The 26,148-nt window shown below is 41.0% G+C and overlaps 2 protein-coding genes across 3 annotated transcripts in view; both read right to left on the bottom strand.

The window, feature by feature from the left end:
- Positions 1–26,148, bottom strand: part of LOC133543404 (uncharacterized) — a 428,419-nt gene that overhangs the window by 234,098 nt on the left and 168,173 nt on the right. The gene's annotated exons all lie outside the window — the stretch shown is intronic.
- On the bottom strand, positions 1,086–26,092 carry LOC133543342 (leukemia NUP98 fusion partner 1-like). Its single transcript, XM_061887858.1, has 4 exons — positions 25,795–26,092; positions 16,323–16,568; positions 9,502–9,603; positions 1,086–1,692 (listed from the first exon to the last, which is right to left on the bottom strand). Exons 1-4 carry the CDS (start codon positions 25,978–25,980, stop codon positions 1,522–1,524), a joined length of 705 nt encoding a protein of 234 aa, XP_061743842.1. The 5' UTR covers positions 25,981–26,092; the 3' UTR covers positions 1,086–1,521.

The following is a 26,148-nucleotide window of genomic DNA, read 5'->3' as shown; positions in this document are numbered from 1 at the left end:
TAATTTCCACTTTGTATTATATAATTTCTACTTGTTATCTCATAACTTTAACTTTGTATCTCATAATTTCTACTTTTTATCTCTAGTTCGACTACGTATCTCATAATTTTCACTTTTTTTCTTATAATTTCCACTTCTTACCTCATAATTTCTACTCCTTATTTCATAATTTGATTTTGTATCTCATCATTTCCACTTTGTATCTCATCATTTCCAATTTTTATCTCTTAATTTGCACTTTGTATTGTATAATTTCTACTTGTTATCTCATAACTTTAACTTTGTATCTCATAATTTTCCCCTTTTATCTAATAGTTTCCACTTTTCTGCTCTTAATTTCTACTTAGTATCTCATCATTTCCAATTTTTATCTCATAATTTCGACTTTGTATTTTATAATTTCTACTTTTTATCTCATAATTTTCACTTTTCATCTAATAATTTCCACTTTTTTTTCTTATAATTTCCACTTCTTATCTCATAATTTCTACTTCTTATTTCATAATTTGATTTTGTATCTCATCATTTCTACTTTGTATCTCGTAATTTACCATTTTCATCTTATAATTTCGACTTTGTATCTTAAAATTTTCTAATGATCTCATAATTTTCACTTTATATCTCATAGTTTCCCATTTTTGTCTCATAAATTCCACTTTGTTTTTTATCATTTCTACTTTTTATCTCATCATTTCCAATTTTTATCTCTTAATTTCCACTTTGTATTGTATAATTTCTACTTGTTATCTCATAACTTTAACTTTGTATCTCATAATTTCTACTTTTTATCTCAATTTTGACGACGTATCTCATAATTTCCACTTCTTATTTAAATATTTCCAAATTCTTTGACTTTCTTTTCTCATAATTTCCACTTTTTATCTCATGATACCAACCTACTAATCTCATAATTTTGATTCATCTCATTAGTCATAGACAAGAAAAATTGTTTGCCTTTACGTCATAATTTCGACTTCTTCTCTCACAATTATGAGTTAAAATATTTTTGTCATCTTTTTCCAACTACAAAAAAAAGGGTCAAAATATTAGGAACGGCCCTCAGTGTGATAAGCAATTAGAACAAATAAAAATAATAACACATTTTATTTGTTTGGTTTAAGAACACACACAATGAGCACTAAATCTGACACACATCTTAAACAACACCTCCCCACCGGCCTCAATAAAAAATAAAAAATAAAAACAACAACAAAAAGTTAGCTAACAAAAGAAAAGTGTTAATATATTCTACGTTGAAATAACTACTTTACAAATGCAACTTTATAGAATGAGAGCAGAAATATGAGAAATAAAAGTCATAAATAAAGAAAAAGTTCAGAGGATGGCGTTGGCCCCGAACCGCAGGAGACATCAGCGGTGTCTCCGCCTCCACATGAGACATCAGTGGTGTCTCCGCCTCCACATGAGACATCAGCGGTGTCTCCGCCTCCACATGAGACATCAGTGGTGTCTCCGCCTCCACATGAGACATCAGCGGTGTCTCCGCCTCCACATGAGACATCAGCGGTGTCTCCGCAGGGACAGCTGACGTCGGAAAGTGTGCTGCTCCTCCATCGCCGTGACGGGCTCGTCCGCTGACCTCCGCCTGCCGCTCAGCAGTCTCCGCACCAGACAGGCCGCCGCCACCTCGCCGCCGCTCCGTGCTCGGCACTGCTCCGACCTGCGGCCGACCTTCGGCGAAACGGATAAACATGGGGAAATTGTTTTCATATTTCCGTGCCTGGCATGTTTTCACACGACAGAGACAAGGGAACAAACCAGAAAAAGAGCAGCATTCTTGCTGCAAAGAAGCGTGCAGTATTTCCAACACCGAAAACAAGACGAAGTCACAGCGCAGGAGGAGCCATTCCAAAGAAGTGACGTCATAAACAAAATCCTAATAATAATAACTAAAAAAAAATGCATCAAAACTGCATGTAAAGGCTGGAAAGCCCAAGTAAAATGCTAACAGTTAGCACCTTCTCCAGATAGTGTCAGGTAACAAAACATATGACTCTTAACCTCAAATGTTAAGATGTTGTTGTGGTTTGTGCAGCCCTTTGAGACACTTGTGATTTAGGGCTATATAAATAAACATTGATTGATTCAATGATTGATTGATGTATACCCAATTAATAAGCTAGGCTGACCATATTGTGAAATCCCAAAAAGAGGACACATATATGCGTGCCAATGATACTTGAACTTGCTTTATCCATCCATGCATCATCTTCCGCTTATCCGAGGTCGGGTCGCGGGGGCAGCAGCCTAAGCAGGGAAGCCCAGACTTCCCTCTCCCCAGCCACTTCGTCTAGCTCTTCCCGGGGGATCCCGAGGCGTTCCCAGGCCAGCCGGGAGACATAGTCTTCCCAACGTGTCCTGGGTCTTCCCCGTGGCCTCCTACCGGTTGGACGTGCCCTAAACACCTCCCTAGGGATGCGTTCGGGTGGCATCCTGACCAGATGCTCGAACCACCTCATCTGGCTCCTCTCGATGTGAAGGAGCAGCGGCTTTACTTTGAGTTCCTCCCGGATGGCAGAGCTTCTCACCCTATCTCTAAGGGAGAGGAAACTCATTTCGGCCGCTTGTACCCGTGATCTTATCCTTTCGGTCATGACCCAAAGCTCATGACCATAGGTGAGGATGGGAACGTAGATCGACCGGTAAATTGAGAGCTTTGCCTTCCGGCTCAGCTCCTTCTTCACCACAACGGATCGGTACAACGTCCGCATTACTGAAGACGCCGCACCGATCCGCCTGTCGATCTCACCATCCACTCTTCCCCCACTCGTGAACAAGACTCCTAGGTACTTGAACTCCTCCACTTGGGGCAGGGTCTCCTCCCCAACCCGGAGATGGCATTCCACCCTTTTCCGGGAGAGAACCATGGACTCGGACTTGGAGGTGCTGATTCTCATTCCGGTCGCTTCACACTCGGCCGCGAACCGATCCAGTGAGAGCTGAAGATCCTGGTCAGATGAAGCCATCAGGACCACATCATCCCGTGGTCACCAAACCGGAACCCCTCAACGCCTTGACTGCGCCTAGAAATTCTGTCCATAAAAGCTATGAACAGTTATGACTCCGCCAAGGCTGTCCTTTGTCACCAACTTGCTTTATAAATAATATATTTATTTAAATAAAGCATTTTTTTCTCCTCTGTTGACAGTATAACAAAACAAGTCACACTTCTATTTTGTAACATTCATAGTTTTAGAAAAAGTAGAGAGGTAGCAATATTCAAAATAACCTCTTGTACAGGTGCTGTTCATATTATTAGAATATCATGAAAAAGTTGATTTATTTCAGTTATTATATTCAGAACGTGAAACTTACATATTATATCAATTCATTACACACATAGTGATATATTTGAAAGGTTTATTTCTTTAAATTTTGATGATTAGTACTGACAATTACTGAAAATCCCAAATTCAGTATCTCAGAAAATTAGAATATTAGTTACGACTAGTACCAAAAAATTTTTTTTAGAAATGTGGGCCAACTGAAAAGTATGAACATGGAAAGTTTCAGCATGTACGGCAACCAATACTTAGTTGCAGCTCCTTTTGCCTGGATTGCTGCAGCAATACGGCGTGGCATGGAGTCCAGCAGTCTGTTGCACCCTCAGGTGTTATGAGAGCCCAGCTTGCTTTAATAGTGGCCTTCAGCTCTTCAGCATTGTTGGGTCTGGCATCTCGCATCTTCCGCTTCACAATACCCCGTAGGTTTTCTATGGGGTTAAGGTCAGGTGAGTTTGCAGGCCAATCAAGAACAGGGATGGTCCTTAAACCAGGTACTGGTAGATTTGGCACTGTGTGCAGGTGCCAAGTCATGTTGGGAAATGAAATCTTCACCTCCATAAAATTGGTCCGCGGTAGGCGGCATAAAGTGTACTAAAACTTCCTGGTAGACTGCTGCATTGACCCTAGACCTCAGGAAACACAGTGGACCAACACCAGCAGATGACATGGCACCCCAGACCATTACCGATTTTGGAAATTTGACACTGGACTTCAGGCAACGTGGATTCTGTGCCTCTCCTGTCCTCCTCCAGACTCTGGGACTTTGATTTCCCAAGGAGATAGAAAATGTACTTTAATCTGAAAACCTAACTTTGGACCACTCAGCAGCAGTCCAGTTCTTTTTGTCTTGAGCCCAGGCGAGACGCTTTTGACTTTGTCTCTTATTCAAGAGTGGCTTTACACAAGGAATGCGACAGCTGAAGTCCATATCTTGCATACGTCGGTGCGTGGTGGTTCTAGAAGCACTGACTCCAGCTGCAGTCCACTCTTTGTGGATCTCCCCCACATTTTTGAATCGGTTTTGTTTGACAATCCACTCCAGGGCGCGGTTATCCCTCTTGCTTGTACACTTTTTTTCTACCACATCTTCGCCTCTCTATTAATGTGCTGGGACACAGAGCTCTGGAAACATCCAACCTCTTTGGCAATGACCTTTTGTGTCTTGCCCTCCTTCTTTAAAGTATCAATGGTCATCTTTTGGACAGTTGTCAAGTCAGCAGTCTTCCCCATGATTGTGTGTCATACAGAATCAAAACCAGAGACCATTTAAAGGCTTTTCCAGGTGTTTTGAGTTAGTTAGCTAATTAGAGTTTGGCACCAGGTGTCTTCAATATCTGACCTTTTCACCATATTCTAATTTTCTGAGATGTTGAATTTAGGGTTTTCATTGGTTGTCAGCTATAATCATCTCCTTTTTGGCAAAAAAACACTTGAAATGTATCAGTCTGTTTGGAATGAATGTATACATTCTACAAGTTTGACTTTCTAAATGGAATTAATGAAATAAATCAACTTTTTTCATGATATTCTAATAATATGACCAGCACCTGTATATAATATACACATAAATAATGCCTCAAAACAGGTTAACTATATTTTAAACAAAAAAAAGGTAACAGTCCATTCTTTAAAATGTCTCTTCTCAGTCCAGTGGACCATTCAATCAATCAAAATTTTTTTATTTATATAGCCCTAAATCACTAGTGTCTCAGAGGGCTGCACAAATCACAAATTAAGGGCAAGGAAAACTCACACCCAGTGGGACGTCGGTGACAATGATGACTAATGTAAAAAAATATAAATAATGCCTCAAAACATTTGAAACAAAAACAGATGTTCTCAGAGAATACACCATAGATGAAGGGTATTTCGCAAATCAGTTAAAACAACAAAAACAGAGGTAGCATTTAATAATTTAAGCCAATTATTTTAGGCTTCTGTAAAAATAAAAAAAATAATGCAGAGTCAACATTTAAAACAAAAAAAGAACCTTTCCCGGCAAAACTCAAACCAACACTTCCTGTCAATAGCGTCACTTCCCTATCTTCCCCGGAAGTCCCGCCCCCCAGCCAAAGCCATTGGCTAACACCCCCGTAGCCAGCCACTACAATATTTACAGCTAGAATTCACCAACTCGAGTAATATATATACAGTAACTTAACCCTGGACGTACATTGAAAATACACGCAACCCTAATTCAAAATGCCGGACAATTGAGGCATTTAAAAAAAAAACGCCCGGACCCCCCTGCAAAAGAGGTCATGTCCGGGGAAAAGAGGAGGTATGGTCAGCCAAAATAAGCTAAACAAGCTAGCATACATTGGTGGCATGCTAACATTAGCAAGCTAACAGTTAGCATGTACCAAAATATTTAAATGTATGAGTCTGAGGTGTACACCTGTAAAAAATAGCTAAAAAAAAAAGATCTAACAATATAATGCTAACATGCTAACAGTTAGCGTGTACCAAAGTACCAAAAATATATGACTCTGAGATGTATACCTGTGAAAATAGCTCATAAAGAAGATCAAACATAATCGAAAATTGGTAGCATAGCATAAATTGGAAGCGTGCTAACATTAGCAAGCTAACAGTTAGCATTTATCAAAGTATCAAAATGTATGTCACCAAGGTCTATACTTGCAAAAATGTGCCCAAAAATCAAAACATATTGTCCACATGCTAACGGTTAGCATGTACCAAAGTACCAATATGTATGACTCGGAGGTGCATACCTGTAAAAACAGCAAACAAAAAACCCTAACATAATAATGTTAGCAATAATGATTAGAAAAGCGCGATATAAATCTCAGTTATTATTATTATTATCGCTTGTTGCTAGCATAACATGTTGTCAGCATCGCACGTTGTTAGCATTGTGTGTTGTTAACATTGAGTGTTGTTACATCACGTTTTGTTCGTATCACGTTTTTTTTAACAACATGGTTTTTTAGCATTGCTTGTTTTTAGCATCACGTTTATTTGGGTGATGCGAGCATAACATGTTGTTAGCATTGTGTTGTTAGCATTGTGTGTTGTTAACATTGAGTGTTGTTACCATCACATTTTGTTCGTATCAGGTTTTTTTAACATCATGCTTTATTAGCATCGCTTCTTTTTAGCATTACGTTTTGTTGCGTGTTGTTAGCATAACGTGTTGTTAGTATCACATGTTGTTAGCATTGTGTTGTTAGCATTGTGTGTTGTTAACATTGAGTGTTGTTACCATCACATTTTGTTCGTATCAGGTTTTTTTTAACATCATGCTTTGTTAGCATCGCTTCTTTTTAGCATCACGTTTTGTACCGTGTTGTTAGCATAACGTGTTGTTAACATCGCACGTTATTAGCATCGTGTTGTTGGGATGGTATGTTGTTAACATTGTGTGTTGTTACATCACGTTTTGTGCTTATCAGGTTTTTTTAACATCATGTTTTGTTAGCATCGCTTGTTTTTAGCATCATGTTTTGTTGTGTGTTGTTAGCATCATGTGTTGTTAGCATCGCACGTCATTAATATTGATTTGTTAACATTGTGTGTTGTTACAGCACGTTTTGTTCTTATCAGATTTTTTTAACATCATGTTCTGCTAGCATCGCTTGTTTTTAGCATCACATTTTGTTGCGTGTTTTTAGCATCATGTGTTGTTAGCATCGCACGTTATTAACATTTTGTTGTTAGTATCGTGTGTTGTTAACATTGTGTGTTGTTACATCACGTTTTGTTCTTATCAGTTTTTTTAACATCATGTTCTGTTAGCATCGCTTGTTTTTAGCATCACGTTTTGTTGCGTGTTGTTAGCATCATGGGTTGTTAGCATCGCACGTCATTAATATTGATTTGTTAACATTGTGTGTTGTTAAAGCACGTTTTGTTCTTATCAGATTTTTTTAACATCATGTTTTGTTAGCATCGCTTGTTTTTAGCATCACGTTTTGTTGCGTGTTTTTAGCATCATGTGTTGTTAGCATCGCACGTTATTAAATTTTGTTGTTAGTATCGTGTGTTGTTAACATTGTGTGTTGTTACATCACGTTTTGTGCTTATCAGGTTTTTTTAACATCATGTTTTGTTAGCATCGCTTGTTTTTAGCATCACGTTTTGTTGCGTGTTTTTAGCATCATGTGTTGTTAGCATCGCACATCATTAATATCAATTTGTTAACATTGTGTGTTGTTACAGCACGTTTTGTTCTTATCAGGTTTTTTTAACATCATGTTTTGTTAGCATCGCTTGTTTTTAGCATCACGTTTTGTTGCGTGTTTTTAGCATCATGTGTTGTTAGCATCGCACATCATTAATATCAATTTGTTAACATTGTGTGTTGTTACAGCACGTTTTGTTCTTATCAGATTTTTTTAACATCATGTTTTGTTAGCATCGCTTGTTTTTAGCATCACGTTTTGTTGCGTGTTTTTAGCATCATGTGTTGTTAGCATCGCACGTCATTAATATTGATTTGTTAACATTGTGTGTTGTTACATCACGTTTTGTGCTTATCAGGTTTTTTTAACATCATGTTTTGTTAGCATCGCTTGTTTTTAGCATCACGTTTTGTTGCGTGTTGTTAGCATCATGTGTTGTTAGCATCGCACGTCATTAATATTGATTTGTTAACATTGTGTTTTGTTACAGCACGTTTTGTTCTTATCAGATTTTTTTAACATCATGTTTTGTTAGCATCGCTTGTTTTTAGCATCACGTTTTGTTGCGTGTTTTTAGCATCATGTGTTGTTAGCATCGCACGTTATTAAATTTTGTTGTTAGTATCGTGTGTTGTTAACATTGTGTGTTGTTACATCACGTTTTGTGCTTATCAGGTTTTTTTAACATCATGTTTTGTTAGCATCGCTTGTTTTTAGCATCACGTTTTGTTGCGTGTTTTTAGCATCATGTGTTGTTAGCATCGCACATCATTAATATTGATTTGTTAACATTGTGTGTTGTTACATCACGTTTTGTTCTTATCAGATTTTTTTAACATCATGTTTTGTTAGCATCGCTTGTTTTTAGCATCACGTTTTGTTGCGTATTGTTAGCATCATGTGTTGTTAGCATCGCACGTCATTAATATTGATTTGTTAACATTGTGTGTTGTTACAGCACGTTTTATTCTTATCAGATTTTTTTAACATCATGTTCTGTTAGCATCGCTTGTTTTTAGCATCACGTTTTGTTGCGTGTTGTTAGCATCATGTGTTGTTAGCATCGCACGTCATTAATATTGATTTAACATTGTGTGTTGTTACAGCACGTTTTGTTCTTATCAGATTTTTTTAACATCATGTTTTGTTAGCATCGCTTGTTTTTAGCACCACGTTTTGTTGCGTGTTGTTAGCATCATGTGTTGTTAGCATCGCACGTCATTAATATTGATTTGTTAACATTGTGTGTTGTTACAGAACGTTTTGTTCTTATCAGATTTTTTTAACATCATGTTTTGTTAGCATCGCTTGTTTTTGGCATCACGTTTTGTTGCGGGTTTTTAGCATCATGTGTTGTTAGCATCGCACGTTATTAAATTTTGTTGTTAGTATCGTGTGTTGTTAACATTGTGTGTTGTTACATCACGTTTTGTGCTTATCAGGTTTTTTTAACATCATGTTTTGTTAGCATCGCTTGTTTTTAGCATCACGTTTTGTTGCGTGTTGTTAGCATCATGTGTTGTTAGCATCGCACGTCATTAACATTTTGTTGTTGGTATCGTGTGTTGTTAACACTGTGTGTTGTTACAGCACGTTTTGTTCTTATCAGATTTTTTTAACATCATGTTCTGTAAGCATCGCTTGTTTTTAGCATCACGTTTTGTTGCGTTTTTTTAGCATCATGTGTTGTTAGCATCGCACGTTATTAACATTGTGTTGTTAGCATTGTGTGTTGTTAACAATGCGAGTTGTTACATCACGTTTTGTTCTTATCGGGTTTTTTTAACATCATATTTTGTTAGCATCGCTTGTTTTTAGCATCACGTGTTGTTAGCATCGCATGTTGTTAACGTTGTGTGTTGTTTTATCGGTCACCACAACATGATTGTAGAACACAAGACCAATAGTGTAACACATGTAATAAGTGCAAAAGCAAACATGTGTGAAGTAGTGACCATGTGACCATGTGACCAAGTGACCAAGTGACCATGTGACCAAGTGACCATGTGACCAAGTGACCACGTGACCATGTGACCAATTGCTATCTTCACCTCTTCATGTAAGGCGTGCACACACGGCAGTCCTTCAAGCGCCATGCCGCCATCTTGGAAGATGTTGTCATGGCAGAGTGCACACAAATTGTCAACATCCTTCTGGAAAACGACAACAAAACAAACACACATGTTTAACATTTGTACATTTGCTCATCCAGATCTTACATTTGCATTCATGTTGTTGTCGTGGATTGTTTCTGCGGCGCAAAGGAAAATTGGCACGAGCCAGGTGAGAATGCAAGTACATTTTTATTTATTAAACACTATAACTAACAAAAGGGGAAACAAATGGTGCGCACAATGGCGGAGAACAAACTTGAATAATGAAAAAACAAAAGACTAGCACAAAGGCTACAAACTATAGACATGAAACAAAAACTTGCACTGTGGCATAAATAACAAAAACTTACGTGGCATGGACAAAATGAATGAACAGCATGGTATGGCATGAAGGGGTTGAGGAATACGAAGTAAATACAGAGTCTCGGAAAACTGGCGTGCACAAGTGATGTTTGTGCAGCCCTCTGAGACACTGGTGCAGGGGTGCCCATTACGTCGATCGCAAGCTACCAGTCGACCGGGGGGGGGTGTCAGTCGATCTCCAGCCAGGCTTTTAAAAAAAATAGACCTAAAAATTAGTGATCATCAATCTTCACCAAGACGTCACTTAAATGACATTCACGGTACCGGAGGGTCTTGTGAGATGACGCTGGCTGCTGCCAGTTCATTATTATGAAAAAATGACCGAGAGGAAGGCGAGAAACACTTTTTATTTCAACAGACTTTCGCGCCGTCCCTTCCGTCAAAACTCTAAAGGCCGACTGCACATTTCCTATCTTCACAATAAAAGCCCTGCTTCATGCTGCCTGCGCTAACTAAATACAGAGTCTCGGAAAACTGGCGTGCACAAGTGATCCCTCAGAAAGCTGGCGTGCACATCACTTGTGCACGCCAGCTTTCCGAGACTCTTATTTTGTTAGCGCAGGCAGCATGAAGCAGGGCTTTTATTGTGAAGATAGGAAATCTGCAGTCGGCCTTTAGAGTTTTGACGGAAGGGACGGCGCGAAAGTCTGTTGAAATAAAAAGTGTTTCTCGCCTTCCTCTCGGTCATTTTTTCATAATAATGAACTGGCAGCAGCCAGCGTCATCTCACAAGACCCTCGGGTGCCGTGAATGTCAATCAAGCAAGCTACGGAATTTGCCGCCAATGTTTTTCTTGTAAAGTGTATGGAAGCTGGATGAATTAGATGCCAAAAACCAACCACTTTCATGTGGTATTGTACAGAAAGGACAACTTTTTTTTCTCCTCCATTTGAAAATGTGGGCGTTATCATCATTACTGTCTGATTCCAATCAATGCAAGTCATCAGAATCAGGTAATACACCAACTTATATTCTTGTCTTCGTGAAAGAAAGACATCTATATGTGTTACACATGCTTGTATTATCATTAAACACATTTAACTTGTTTACAAAATGTCTCTTTCATAAATAAATAAATATAAATGATATATATAAATGAGGTAGATCCCCTCGAGTTGGTCAATTGAAAAGTAGCTCGCCTGCAGAAAAAGTGTGGGCACCACTGAGTTAGATCCACTATGTACTGGACTCTTAAACTATTATGTTAGATCCACTATGGACTGGACTCTCACTATATTATGTTAAATCCACAATGGACTGGACTCTCACACTATTAAGTAAAATCTTCTATGGACTAGACTCTCACACCAATATGTTAGATCCACTATGGACTGGACTTTCACTATTAAGTTGGATCCACTATGTACTGGACTCTTAAACTATTATGTTAGATCCACTATGGACTGGACTCTACTATTATGTTAGATCCACTATGGACTGGACTCTCACTATTAAGTTAGATCCACTATGTACTGGACTCTCACTAGTATGTTAGATCGAGAGTATGGACTGGATTCTCACAGTATTATGTTAGATCCACTATGGACTGGACTCTCAACTGGATTCTCACACTATTATGTTAGATCCACTATGGACTGGACTCTCAAATGATTATGTTAGATCCACTATTGACTGGACTCTCACTATTATGTTAGATCTACTATGGACTAGACTCTCACTATTAAGTTAGATCCACTATGTACTGGACTCTTAAACTATTATGTTAGATCCACTATGGACTGGACTCTCACACTATTAAGTAAAATCTACTATGGACTAGACTTTCACACTAATATGTTAGATCCACTAAGGACTGGACTCTCACTATTAAGTTAGATCCACTATGGACTGGACTCTTAAACTATTATGTTAGATCCACTATGTACTGGACTCTTAAACTATTGTGTTAGATCCACTATGGACTGGACTCTACTATTATGTTAAATCCACTATGGACTGGACTCTCACACTATTATGTAAGATCCACTATGAACTGGATTATCACTATTATGTTAGATCCACTCCGAACTGGACTCTCACTATTAAGTTAGATCCACTATGTACTGGAGTCTCACACTATTGTGTTAGATCCACTATGGACTGGACTCTCACACTATTATGTTAGATCCACTATGGACTAGACTCTCACTATTATGTTAGACCCACTATGGACTGGACTCTCACTAGTATGTTAAATCCACTATGGACTGGACTCTCACACTATTATGTAAGATCCACTATGAACTGGATTATCACTATTATGTTAGATCCACTATGGACTGGACTCTCACACTATTATGTTAGATCCACTATGGACTGGACTCTCACACTATTATGTTAGATCCACTATGGACTGGACTCTCACTATTATGTTAGATCCACTACGGACTGGCCTTTCACAATATTATGGGGGTTGGGGGGGATTGTTTTTTTTGTGGGGGGGGGGGGTCACTCCACATCTGCGCTCCTCTCCAAGGTTTCTCATAGTCATTCTCATTGACATCCTACTTGGTTGTGAGTTTTTCCTTGCCCTGATGTGGGCTCTGAACTGAGGATGTTTTTGTGGCTTGTGCAGCCCTTTGAGACGCTTGTGATTTAGGGCTATAAAAATAAATATTGATTGATTGATACGGTTTTGCTGTTAAATGGGATTTTTTCAATGTTATTAAATTTAAATGCAAATGTCTGGTCCGGAGTCACACTTGACACACATTTGACCCATCCCCTTGTTCACCCCCTGGGAGGTGAGGGGAGCAGTGAGCAGCAGTGGGGGGCCGCGCTTGGGAATCATTTTTGGTGATTTAACCTCCAATTCCAACCCTTGATGCTGAGTGCCAAACATTGCACATGTCTTTTAGCGTGTTCACTTGTGTGCGATATCATGTGCGATACAAGCAGCCATGGAGCGTGTTTACTTGTGTGCGATATCATGTGTGATACAAGCAGCCCTGCAACGTGTTTACTTGTGTGTGATATCATGTGTGATACATGCGGTCCTTTATAGTGTTTACTTGTGTGTGATATCATGTGTGATACAAGCTGTCTTACGTAGTGTTTACTGTGTGTGATATCATGTGCGATACAAGGGGTCCTGCAGGGTGTTCACTTGTGCGTGATATCATGTGCGATACTAGCGGTCCTGCAGAGTGTCTACTTCTGTGTGATATCATGTGCGATACAAGCGATCCGCAAGTGTGTTTACTTGTGTGTGATATCATGTGAGATACAAGCAGTCCTGCAGCGTGTTTACTTGTGTGTGATATCATGTGCGATACAAGCAGTCCTGCATAGTGTTTACCGTGTGTGATATCATGTGTGATACAAGCAGTCTTACGTAGTGTTTACCGTGTGTGATATCATGTGTGATACAAGCAGTCTTACGTAGTGTTTACTGTGTGTGATATCATGTGTGATACAAGCAGTCTTACGTAGTGTTTACTGTGTGTGATATCATGTGCGATATAAGGGTCCTGCAGTGAGTTCACTTGTGCGTGATATCATGTGCGATACTAGCGGTCCTGCAGAGTGTCTACTTCTGTGTAATATCATGTGCGATACAAGCGATCGGAAAGTGTGTTTACTTGTGTGTGATATAATCTGAGATACAAGCAGTCCAACAGTGTGTTGACTTGTATGTGATATCATGTCCGATACAAGCAGTCCTGCATAGTGTTTACTGTGTGTGATATCATGTGCGATACAAGCAGTCCTGTATAGTGTTCACTTGGGTGTGATATCATATGTGATACAAGCAGCCCTGCAGAATGTTTACTTGTGTGTGATATCATGTGCGATACAAGCAGTCTTGCAACGTGTTTACTTGTGTGTGATATCATGTGTGATACACGCGGTCCTGCATAGTGTTTACCGTGTGTGATATCATGTGCGATACAAGGGGTCCTGCAGGGAGTTCACTTGTGTGTGATATCATGTGCGATACAAGCAGTCCTGCATAGTGTTTACCGTGTGTGATATCATGTGTGATACAAGCAGTCTTACGTAGTGTTTACTGTGTGTGATATCATGTGCGATATAAGGGGTCCTGCAATGAGTTCACTTGTGCGTGATATAATGTGCGATACTAGCGGTCCTGCAGAGTGTCTACTTCTGTGTAATATCATGTGCGATACAAGCGATCCGCAAGTGTGTTTACTTGTGTGTGATATAATCTGAGATACAAGCAGTCCAACAGTGTGTTGACTTGTATGTGATATCATGTGCGATACAAGCAGTTCCTGCATAGTGTTTACTGTGTGTGATATCATGTGCGATACAAGCAGTCTTGCATAGTGTTCACTTGGGTGTGATATCATATGCGATACAAGCAGCCCTGCAGAATGTTTACTTGTGTGTGATATCATGTGCGATACAAGCAGTCTTGCATAGTGTTTACTGTGTGTGATATCATGTGCGATACAAGGGGTCCTGCAGGGTGTTCACTTGTGTGTGATATCATTTGCGATACAAGCGGTCCTGCAGTGAGTTCACTTGTGCGTGATATCATGTGCGATACTAGCGGTCCTGCAGAGTGTCTACTTCTGTGTGATATCATGTGCGATACAAGCGATCCGCAGGTGTGTTTACTTGTGTGTGATATAATGTGAGATACAAGCAGTCCAACAGTGTGTTGACTTGTATGTGATATCATGTGTTTTACAAGCAGTCCTGCATAGTGTTTACTAATGTGTGATATCATGTGCGATACAAGCAGTCCTGCATAGTGTTCACTTGGGTGTGATATCATATGCGATACAAGCAGCCCTGCAGCATGTTTACTTGTGTGTGATATCATGTGCGATACAAGCAGTCTTACGTAGTGTTTACTGTGTGTGATATCATGTGCGATACAAGGGGTCCTGCAGGGTGTTCACTTGTGTGTGATATCATTTGCGATACAAGCGGTCCTGCAGTGAGTTCACTTGTGCGTGATATCATGTGCGATACTAGCGGTCCTGCAGAGTGTCTACTTCTGTGTGATATCATGTGCGATACAAGCGATCCGCAAGTGTGTTTACTTGTGTGTGATATAATGTGAGATACAAGCAGTCCAACAGTGTGTTGACTTGTATGTGATATCATGTGCGATACAAGCAGTCCTGCATAGTGTTTACTGTGTGTGATATCATGTGCGATACAAGCAGTCCTGCATAGTGTTCACTTGGGTGTGATATCATATGCGATACAAGCAGCCCTGCAGCATGTTTACTTGTGTGTGATATCATGTGCGATACAAGCAGTCCTGCATAGTGTTTACTGTGTGTGATATCATGTGTGATAAAAGCAGTCTTGCGTAGTGTTTACTGTGCGTGATATCATGGGCGATACAAGCGGTCCTGCAACGTGTTTACTTGTGCGTGATATCATGTGCGATACTAGCGGTCCTGCAGCGTGTCTACTTCTGTGTGATATCATGTGTGATACAAACGATCTGCAACTGTGTTTACTTGTGTGTCATATAATGTGAGATACAAGCAGTCCAACAGTGTGTTGACTTGTATGTGATATCATGTGCGATACAAGCAGTCCTGCATAGTGTTCACTTGGGTGTGATATCATATGCGATACAAGCAGCCCAGCAGAATGTTTACTTGTGTGTGATATCATGTGCGATACAAGCAGTCTTGCAGCGTGTTTACTTGTGTGTGATATCATGGGCGATACAAGCGGTCCTGCAACGTGTTTACTTGTGCGTGATATCATGTGCGATACTAGCGGTCCTGCAGCGTGTCTACTTCTGTGTAATATCATGTGTGATACAAACGATCCGCAACTGTGTTTACTTGTGTGTCATATAATGTGAAATACAAGCAGTCCAACAGTGTGTTGACTTGTGTGTGATATCATGTGCGATACAAGCAGTCTTGCAGCGGGTTTACTTGTGTGTGATATCATGGGCGATACAAGCGGTCCTGCATAGTGTTTACTTGTGTGTGATATCATGTGTGATAAAAGCAGTCTTGCGTAGTGTTTACTGTGCGTGATATCATGTGCGATACAAGCGGTCCTGCAGCGTGTCTACTTCTGTGTGATATCATGTGTGATACAAACGATCCGCATCTGTGTTTACTTGTGTGTCATATAATGTGAGATACAAGCAGTCCAACAGTGTGTTGACTTGTATGTGATATCACGTGCGATACAAGCAGTCCTGCAGCATGTTTACTTGTATCTGATATCATGTGTGATACAAGCAGTCTTGCAGCATGTTTACTTGTGTGTGATATCATGTGCGATACAAGCAGTCCTGCATAGGGTTTACTTGTGTGTGATTAAAACTGACTTTAACACTCTTAATGTGTTAGCTTATTTTTTGCACTTAAATGCCGTTTAATACTGTTAGTAACTGGAAGCAGCGTTTAATTGTACGACCACAGAGATGGTTGTGTGCCACTTACCACCGCCATTGTGTGTTTGTCCTGCAGAGAGAGTCTCTTCTCCAGGGACTCGGTCAGTTCTGGGATGGTGCTGATGCGCTTCTCTGTCATGGCCGACTTGGGGCGCCCGCTGTCGTCGGAGGAGGCCCTGCGAGCTCTCTGGTGACCTCGCACCTCATCCTTCTCTTCCCTCTTCTGCCCGTGGACGGTGGCCGGCGCCATGGCGTTGGCGTGCAGCCGCTTCAGCTTCATGGCGTCTAATTGGGACTGACAAAGAAATTAAGGTTTTACACAGCGTTACACAATTTTACACATTACAGAGCGCCACACAGCGTTACACAGTGTTACACAACGTTACGCCGCGCTACATGTTACTCAATGTTACACATTATGACAGCTTCACACAGCAAGCGCCACACAGCGTTACACAACATTACGCAATGTTACACGTTATTCAATGTTACATGTCCCACAGCGTCTCACAGGGTTACACAGTGTTACACAATTGTACACATTACACAATTTTACAAGTTACGCAGCTCTACACAGCGTTACACAACATTACCCAACGTTACATGTTACTCAATGTTACACAGCGCCACAAAGGTTTACACAGCGTTACACGATTTTACGCATTACACAGCATTACACAGCATTACACAGCATTAGACAGCGTTACACAATTTTACATGTTACACAGTATTACACAGCGTTGTGGAATTTGACAGGTTACACTGCATTACACAGAGCTACACGGTGTTACACAACATTACACGTTACACACAGCGTTATGCAGCGTTACACAACATTACGCAATGTTACACGTTATTCAATGCAACACGTCACACAGCGTCTCACAGGGTTACACAGTGTTACACAATTGTACACATTAGACAGCATTACACAATTGTACAAGTTGTGCAGCTCTACACAGCATTACGCAGCTTTACACAACATTACCCAATGTTACATGTTACTCAATGTTACACGTTACACAGTGTCACAAACCGTTACACAGCATTACACAGTGTTACAAGTTTTTATGCATTACACAGCATTACACAGCGTTACACAATTTGACATGTTACACGGTATTACACAGCGTTATGGAATTTGACAGGTTACACTGCATTACACAGTGTTACACGGTGTTACACAGAGTTATACAATTTGCCATTTTACACAGTGTTGCACAGTGTTACACAATTTGACACGTTACACAGCGTTATGTGGCATTACACAATTTTGCACAGTGTTACACAATTTTACACTGTGTTACACAATTTGACATGTTACATAACGTTACAGAGCGCTACATGGCGTTACACAGCCTTACACATCGTTACACAGCGCTCCACAATTTGACATGTTGCGCATCGTTACACAGTGCTACACAGTGTTACACGACGATACACAATTTTACACAACCATACACAAATGTTAGCCAACGTTAAATAACCTCCAATAATGGTTGGTAGGGTTTTCATTCACCGTCTCATTGATCTTATCGTACAGTCAAACTTTACGTTAAGGGACCAAGGGAACATGGAAGGAAGGAAGGAAGGAAGGAAGGAAGGAAGGAGGGAGGGGAAGGAACAAAGGAAGGAAAGAAGGGTGTGAAGGAAGGAATGAGTTAGGGATTGAAGGAAGGAAGGAAGGAAGGAAGGAAGGATGGAGGGAAGGAAGGAAGGAAGGAAGGAAGGAAGGAAGGAATAAATTAAGGAATGAGTGAAGGAAGGAAGGAAGGAAGGAACAAAGGAAGGAAGGAAGGAAGGAATGAGTTAAGGGTTGAAGGAAAGACGGATTATAGGAAGGAAGGAAGGAAAGAATGAGTTATGGGTTGAAGAAAGGAAGGAAGAAAGGAGGGAAGAAAGGAACAAAGAAAGGAAGAACAGAGTTAAGGATTGAAGGAAAAAATGATTATAGGAAGGAAGGAATGAACAAAGGGGGAATGAGGTATGAATTTAAAGAAGGAAGTATAAGAGAGAAGGAATATAGGAAGGAAGGAAGGAACAAACGAACGTACGAACAAAGGAAGGAAGGAACGAACAAACAAACAAAGGAAGGAATTAGTTAAGGCTTGAAGGAAGACAGAAACATAGGAAGAAAGGATTTAGAAACAAAGGAACATAAGAAAGAAAGGAGGAAGGAAGGAAAGAACAAAAGAAAAAAGGAAGGAATTAATGAGTAAAAATTTTAAAGAAGGAAGAAATGAAAGAAGAGCAGAAGGAAGAAAGGAAGAAATGAAGGAAGAGCAGGAGGAAGAAAGGAAGGAAGTAAGAAAGGAAAAAGGAATTAAGGAAGGAACAAATTAAGGAATGAGTGAAGGAAAGAAGGAAGGAAGGAAGGAAGAAAGGAAGGAAGGAAGAAAGGAAAAAGGAATTAAGGAAGGAAGGAATTAAGGAATGAGTGAAGGAAGGAAGGAAGGAAGGAATAAATTAAGGAATGAGTGAAGGAAGGAAGGAAGGAAGAAAGGAAGACATGAAGGAAGAGCAGGAGGAAGAAAGGACGGAAGGAAGAAAGGAAAAAGGAATTAAGGAAGGAATAAATTAAGGAATGAGTGAAGGAAGGAAGGAAGCAAGGAATGAAGGAAGCAAGAAAGCAAGGACGCAAGGAAGGAAGGAATAAATTAAGGAATGAGTGAAGGAAGGAAGGAAGGAAGGAATAAATTAAGGAATGAGTGAAGGTAAGGAAGGAAGGAAGGAAGGAAGGAAGGAAGGCAGGCAGGCAGGCAGGAAGGAAAGAAGAAAGGAAGGAAGGAAGGAAGGAAGGAATGAATGAATGAAGGAAGGAAGGAAGGAAGGAAGGAAGAAAGAAAGAAAGAAAGGAAGGAAGGAGGCAAGGAAGGAAGAAAGGAAGGAAGGAATAAATTAAGGAATGAGTGAAGGAAGGAAGGAAGGAAGGAAGGAAGGAAGGTAGGAAGGAAGGACGGGAGAGAAGGAAGGAATAAATTAAGGAATGAGTGAATGTAAGGAAGGAAGGAAGAAAGGAAGGAAGGAATGAGTAAAGGAATGAAGGAAGGAAGAAAGGAAGAAAGGAAGGAAGGAAGGAAGGAAGGATGTACATGTGTGTTCCATTACTTGCATCTATTATGTACAATTTTAAAGAAGTTGTTTTCCAACCATGATCAGATGTTTGTAAATAAGCTGAGGTAGGCACCAGCGCCCCCCGCAACCCCAAAAGGGAATAAGCGGTAGAAAATGGATGGATGGATGTAATATTTATGGAAGTTTCAGTCCGGACTTAAGGAGAACCAAAGTACTTTTAAAGATGGTAAACGATCTCAGGTGGAGTTCTGACTCTCCAGAACTCTCCATCTTGGTTCTACTGGATCTCAGTGCTGCCTTAAATCCAGTAAATCACCTCATTCTTTGAAACAGACTGCGCCACCTGCTGGGACCTCCCTGGTAAAGTTCTCCAACAGTCCAGATGGAACATTCCAGCTCCTCAAAGACCCATGACATCACATGTGGTGTGCCTCCAGGATCAGTTTGAGGTCCTTTTCTTTTTCATATTTACACCATTTCTTTGTCTCCAATGAGAACTATTTTAAATGGCATTTCAGCTATGAAGTCCTGGGTGGCAGATGACTTTGTACAGCTAAAACCAAGACAAGACTGAAGTCTTAGTCATTGGCCCTGAGGCCCTGAGAGAGAAACATATCCAAACTACTATCATTGTCTTCAACTCCATCACTCCAAGTGAAAAAACTGGGCGTCGTTTTTCGACGTTGACCTTAGTTTTATACCATATTCTTGCTTTATTACACGCTGTATGGATCAATCAATCAATCAATGTTTATTTATATAGCCCCAAATCACAAATGTCTCAAAGGACTGCACAAATCATTACGACTACAACATCCTCGGAAGAACCCACAAAAGGGCAAGGAAAACTCACACCAAGTGGGCAGGGAGAATTCACATTCAGTGGGACGCCAGTGACACTGCTGACTATGAGAAACCTTGGAGAGGACCTCAGATGTGGGCAACCCCCGCCCTCTAGGGGACCGAAGGCAATGGATGTCGAGCGGGTCTAACATGATGCTGCGAAAGTTCAATCCATAGTGGCTCCAACACAGCCGCGAGAGTTCAGTTCAAGCGGATCCAAGACAGCAGCGAGAGTCCCGTCCACAGGAAACCATCTCAAGCGGAGGCGGATCAGCAGCGTAGAGATGTCCCCAACCGATACAGGCGAGCGGTCCATCCTGGGTCCCGACGAGCGGTCCATCCTGGGTCTCGACTCTGGACAGCCAGTACTTCATCCATGGTCATCGGACCGGACCCCCTCCACAAGGGAGGGGGGGACATAGGAGAAAGAAAAGAAGCGGCAGATCAACTGGTCTAAAAAGGAGGTCTATTTAAAGGCTAGAGTATACAGATGAGTTTTAAGGTGAGACTTAAATGCTTCTACTGAGGTAGCATCTCGAACTGTTACCGGGAGGGCATTCCAGAGTACTGGAGCCCGAAATGAAAACGCTCTATAGCCCGCAGACTTTTTTTGGGCTTTGGGAATCACTAATAAGCCGAAGTCCTTTGAACGCAGATTTCTTGCCGGGACATATGGTACAATACAATCGGCAAGATAGGATGGAGCTAGACCGTGTAGTATTTTATACGTAAGTAGTAAAACCTTAAAGTCACATCTTAAGTGCACGGGAAGCCAGTGCTGGTGAGCCAGTACAGGCGTAATGTGATCAAACTTTCTTGTTCTTGTCAAAAGTCTAGCAGCCGCATTTTGTACCAACTGTAATCTTTTAATGCTAGACATGGGGAGACCCGGAAATAATACGTTACAGTAATCGAGACGAGACGTAACAAACGCATGGATAATGATCTCGGCGTCTTTAGTGGACAAAATGGAGCGAATTTTAGCGATATTGCGGAGATGAAAGAAGGCCGTTTTAGTAACGCTTTCAATGTGTGACTCAAAGGAGAGAGTTGGGTCGAAGATAATACCCAGATTTTTTACAGAGTCACCTTGTTTTATTATTTGGTTGTCAAATGTTGAAGTTGTATTATTAAATAGAGGTCGGTGTCTAGCAGGACCGATAATCAGCATTTCCGTTTTTTTGGCATTAAGTTGCAAAAAGTTTGCGGACATCCATTGTTTAATTTCATTAAGGAATGAGTGAAGGTCATTACAGGATTACAACACCCTGATTTCTGGTTTTTGCACGCTTGCAATTACTCCAGAATTTAGCAGCACATGGACCAGAAGGCGGGCTCACATTACACCAGTTTTAAAATCTCTGCATTGGCTCCCTGTGTGTTCCAGTGTCAATTCTAAGGTTTTTCTTATAGTTTATAAAGGTTTTTAATGGTATTGGGCCTTATTATCATTCATATTTGCTTTTATCCATCAAACCTTCCCGGATCCTGAGATCCTTCGGCACTCGTCTCCTAATTAATCCAAAAGTCAGGACACAAAATCACGGGGATGGCATCTTTCCACTATTATGGCCCCTGTCTATGAAACAGGCATATAGAATATGATGTATTTTTTATTGTATAATAAACATTAAAGTGAAATTAAATAAGTCACTTTCCTGTGGAATAAACAGAGTTAAAACGTAAAAGAAATTCACCGGAACGTATCCTGACAAAGACCAGAAGGCGGTTGCGCGTTACACCAGTTTTAAAATCTCTGCATTGGTTCGCCATGTGTTGCAGTATCAATCTTAAGGTTATTCGGACGATTTATAAAAAAAAAAAAAAAAATTATGGTATTGGGGCTTCTTATCTTTACAGATTTTTTTTTTAACATACGAACATTCGCGAATCCTGAGATTTCTTCGGCTCCGAATTATTCCGAAATTCAGGACACAAAGTCACAGGATGGCATCTTTCCATTATTATGGCCCCCGTCTATGAAACAGGAATATAGAATATGATGTAATTGTTATTGTATAAGAAACATTATTTATTATTTATTTAATCTGACCACAGAATTTTCCTCCAGAAGGTCCACGTGATGTCAAATGAAACAAAAATGGAGCTGTTTGGCCACAATACCCAGCAAGATGTCAGGAGGACAAAAGGTAAGGCCTTTAATCCCAGGAACACCAAACCTACCGTCAAGCCTGGTGGTGGTAGTATTATGCTCTGGGCCTGTTTTGCTGCCAATGGAACTGGTGCTTTATAGAGAGTAAATGGGACAGTGAAAAAGGAGGATTACCTCCAAATGAAATCATCAGCCCGGAGGTTGGGTCTTGGGCGCAGTTGGGTGTTCCAACAGGACAATGACCCCCAAACACACCTCAAAAGTGGTAAAGGAATGGCTAAATCCGGCTATAATGAAGGTTGTAGAATGACCTTCCAAAAGGTCCTGACTTAAACGTGTGGACAATGCTGAAGAAACAAGTCCAAGTCAGAAAACCAACAAATTTAGCTACACTGCACCAATTTTGTCGAGAGGAGTGGTCAAATTTTCAACCAGAATCTTCCGGATGGCTACACAAAAGCGCCTTATTGCAGTGAAACTTGCCAAGGGACATGTAAGCAAACATTAACATTTGGTCACATTTTTAGTAGACTCATAATAAATTCACAAAAGAAGCAAAATTCATGAATGTTTTTTTGTGACCAACAAGCATGTGCTCGAATCACTCTATCACAAAAAAAAATAAGAGTTGTAGAAATGATTGGAAACTCGTCACAGCCATGAAATTATGTTCTTTACAAGTGTATGTAAACTTTTGACCATGACTGTATATACATATACATATACATATACATATACACATCAATGTATAGTAACTGCATGTAAAGTAACTGTATAGTTACTTTACATGCAGTTACTATACATAGATATGTATATGTGTTTATATGTATGTATATACAGTCAGCTTTTGGCCCTCGGCCTAATTCTTTTAGCCCAATGTGGCCCCACAGTCAAAAATTATAACACCCCTGATTTACACAATGTTAACAGTTAAAAAAACTATGAAATAATGATATTATTATTGTGAATATTAATCAATCAATCAATCAATCAATGTTTACTTATATAGCCCTAAATCACTAGTGTCTCAAAGGGCTGCACAAACCACTACGACATCCTCGGTAGGCCCACATAAGGGCAAGGAAAAACTCACACCCAGTGGGACGTCGGTGACAATGATGACTATGAGAACCTTGGAGAGGAGGAAAGCAATGGATGTCGAGCGGGTCTAACATGATACTGTGAAAGTTCAATCCATAATGGATCGCGAGAGTCCAGTCCAAAGCGGATCCAACACAGCAGCGAGAGTCCCGTTCACAGCGGAGCCAGCAGGAAACCATCCCAAGCGGAGGCGGATCAGCAGCGCAGAGATGTCCCCAGCCGATACACAGGCGAGCAGTACATGGCCACCGGACCGGATCGGACCGGACCCCCTCCACAAGGGAGAGTGGGACATAGGAGAAAAAGAAAAGAAACGGCAGATCAACTGGTCTAAAAAGGGTGTCTATTTAAAGGCTAGAGTATACAAATGAGTTTTAAGGTGAGACTTAAATGCTTCTACTGAGGTGGCATCTCGTACTGTTACCGGGAGGGCATTCCAGAGTATTGGAGCCCGAAATGAAAACGCTCTATAGCCCGCAGACTTTTTTTGGGCTTTGGGAATCACTAATAAGCCGGAGTCCTTTGAACGCAGATTTCTTGCCGGGACATATGGTACAATACAATCGGCAAGATAGGATGGAGCTAGACCGTGTAGTATTTTATACGTAAGTAGTAAAACCTTAAAGTCACATCTTAAGTGCACAGGAAGCCAGTGCAGGTGAGCCAGTACAGGTGTAATGTGATCAAACTTTCTTGTTCTTGTCAAAAGTCTAGCAGCCGCATTTTGTACCAACTGTAATCTTTTAATGCTAGACATGGGGAGACCCGAAAATAGTACGTTACAGTAATCGAGACGAGGCGTAACAAACGCATGGATAATGAGCTCAGCGTCACAACCCGTTACCCCGGTCATGGCATGATTTATGTTTGGTAGTTTTTCTGTGTTAGTCTGTTTCCTGGGTGCACCCTCTTTCCCTGTTTACTTTCGGTTTCCATGGGCACTAATTCTCCTTACCTGTCTTAGTTTTGCAATTAGTGTTCCCACCAGGTGTTTTGGTTCATCACCTCCCTTTATAGTGTGCTGTCACCCAGCAATAGTTGCTGGGTCAATGTTTGCTGAAGGCAACATTTACGTTCTCCTGTTTCTTCTCCTTGCAATAGTAAGTTTGTATAGACTAGCATTCCTCGTGTTTTCACTTTGGTGACATTTTGGTTTTGCTCCACGCTTGTTAGCGTCCTCAGTTTGTATTTTGTTGATGCTGCTTTAATTATATTAAAAATACTTAATCTTGCCTCCACGCTACTCCTGCATGCTTCCTGCGTTGCTGAGGAACACAACAATCGAAGCCATGCGCCCTCGAAGACGTAACACTCAGCGTCTTTACTGGACAGAATGGAGCGAATTTTAGCGATATTACGGAGATGAAATAAGGCCGTTTTAGTAACGCTTTTAATGTGTGCCTCAAAGGAGAGAGTTGGGTCGAAGATAACACCCAGATTCTTTACCGTGTCGCCTTGTTTAATTGTTTGCTTGTCAAATGTTAGAGTTGTATCATTAAATAGAGGTCGGTGTCTAGGAGGACCGATAATCAGCATTTTGGCGTTAAGTTGCAAAAAATTAGCGGACATCCATTGTTTGATTTCATTAAGACACGCCTCCAGCTGACTACAATCCGGCGTGTTGGTCAGCTTTAGGGGCATGTAGAGTTGGGTGTCATCAGCATAACAGTGAAAGCTAATACCGTATTTGCGTATGATGTCACCTAGCGGCAGCATGTAGATGCTGAAGAGTGCAGGGCCAAGGACCGAACCCTGGGGAACGGTGTTAGCTTTCACTGTTATGCTGATGACACCCAACTCTACATGCCCCTAAAGCTGACCAACACGCCGGATTGTAGTCAGCTGGAGGCGTGTCTTAATGAAATTAAACAATGGATGTCCGCTAATTTTTTGCAACTTAACGCCAAAATGCTGATTATCGGTCCTGCTAGACACCGACCTCTATTTAATATTACAACTTTAACATTTGACAACCAAACAATTAAACAAGGCGACACCTTAACATAGTCCGAGGTCACATTGTCATGGGAGACGCACTGCATCCTGTCAGTAAGATAAAAGTTAAACCAAGACAGGGCTAAGTCTGACATGCCAATTCGTGTTTTGATACGTTCTAATAAAATATTATGATCGACGGTATCGAAAGCAGCGCTAAGCAACATAGATGACGCATCAGAATCCATCGTTAGCAATAGATCATTAGTCATTTTTGCGAGGGCTGTCTCCGTGGAGTGATTTGCCCTGAAACCGGATTGAAAGGTTTCACATAGATTTTTAGACGCCAAGTGTTCATTTAGCTGCTCCGCAACAATTTTTTCGAGGATTTTTGAATATAATAATATGGAGTTTAGTCCTGTAAGACTTTCATGGACAAAGGTGAAGTTTTTACCACGGTGGGAAGCGATGCCCTTCGGTCCACTTTGGTCCGTACGGGTCTTCGAAAGCTCCGTTTCCTGTCCCTGGACCGTCCGCCCTCCGCGCCGTGGCCCCAGTAGCTGCTCATCCACTTGGTGAAGTTGCCGTCGTCGTCCTCGTCGTTGTCCGTGATGATGGCGGGCAGCAGACGCAGCGCCATGGTGGCACACGCAGGCTGCTGACTGGGGACGATACCGGCCGCGACCCCGATATCCTTCTCGTTCTTCGGGTGGAGAGGAATGAAGGTCACTGGTGTTGGACGCGAGGTTTTGGCACCCAGCCTCTTTTGTCTTTCCAGCGAGGCAGCAGCCTGAGGCAAAGTCCACTC

This window comes from Nerophis ophidion, linkage group LG26, assembly GCF_033978795.1.
Source record: "Nerophis ophidion isolate RoL-2023_Sa linkage group LG26, RoL_Noph_v1.0, whole genome shotgun sequence".
Lineage (NCBI taxonomy): Eukaryota > Metazoa > Chordata > Actinopteri > Syngnathiformes > Syngnathidae > Nerophis > Nerophis ophidion.
This window is presented reverse-complemented; position numbering and strand designations above follow the sequence as displayed.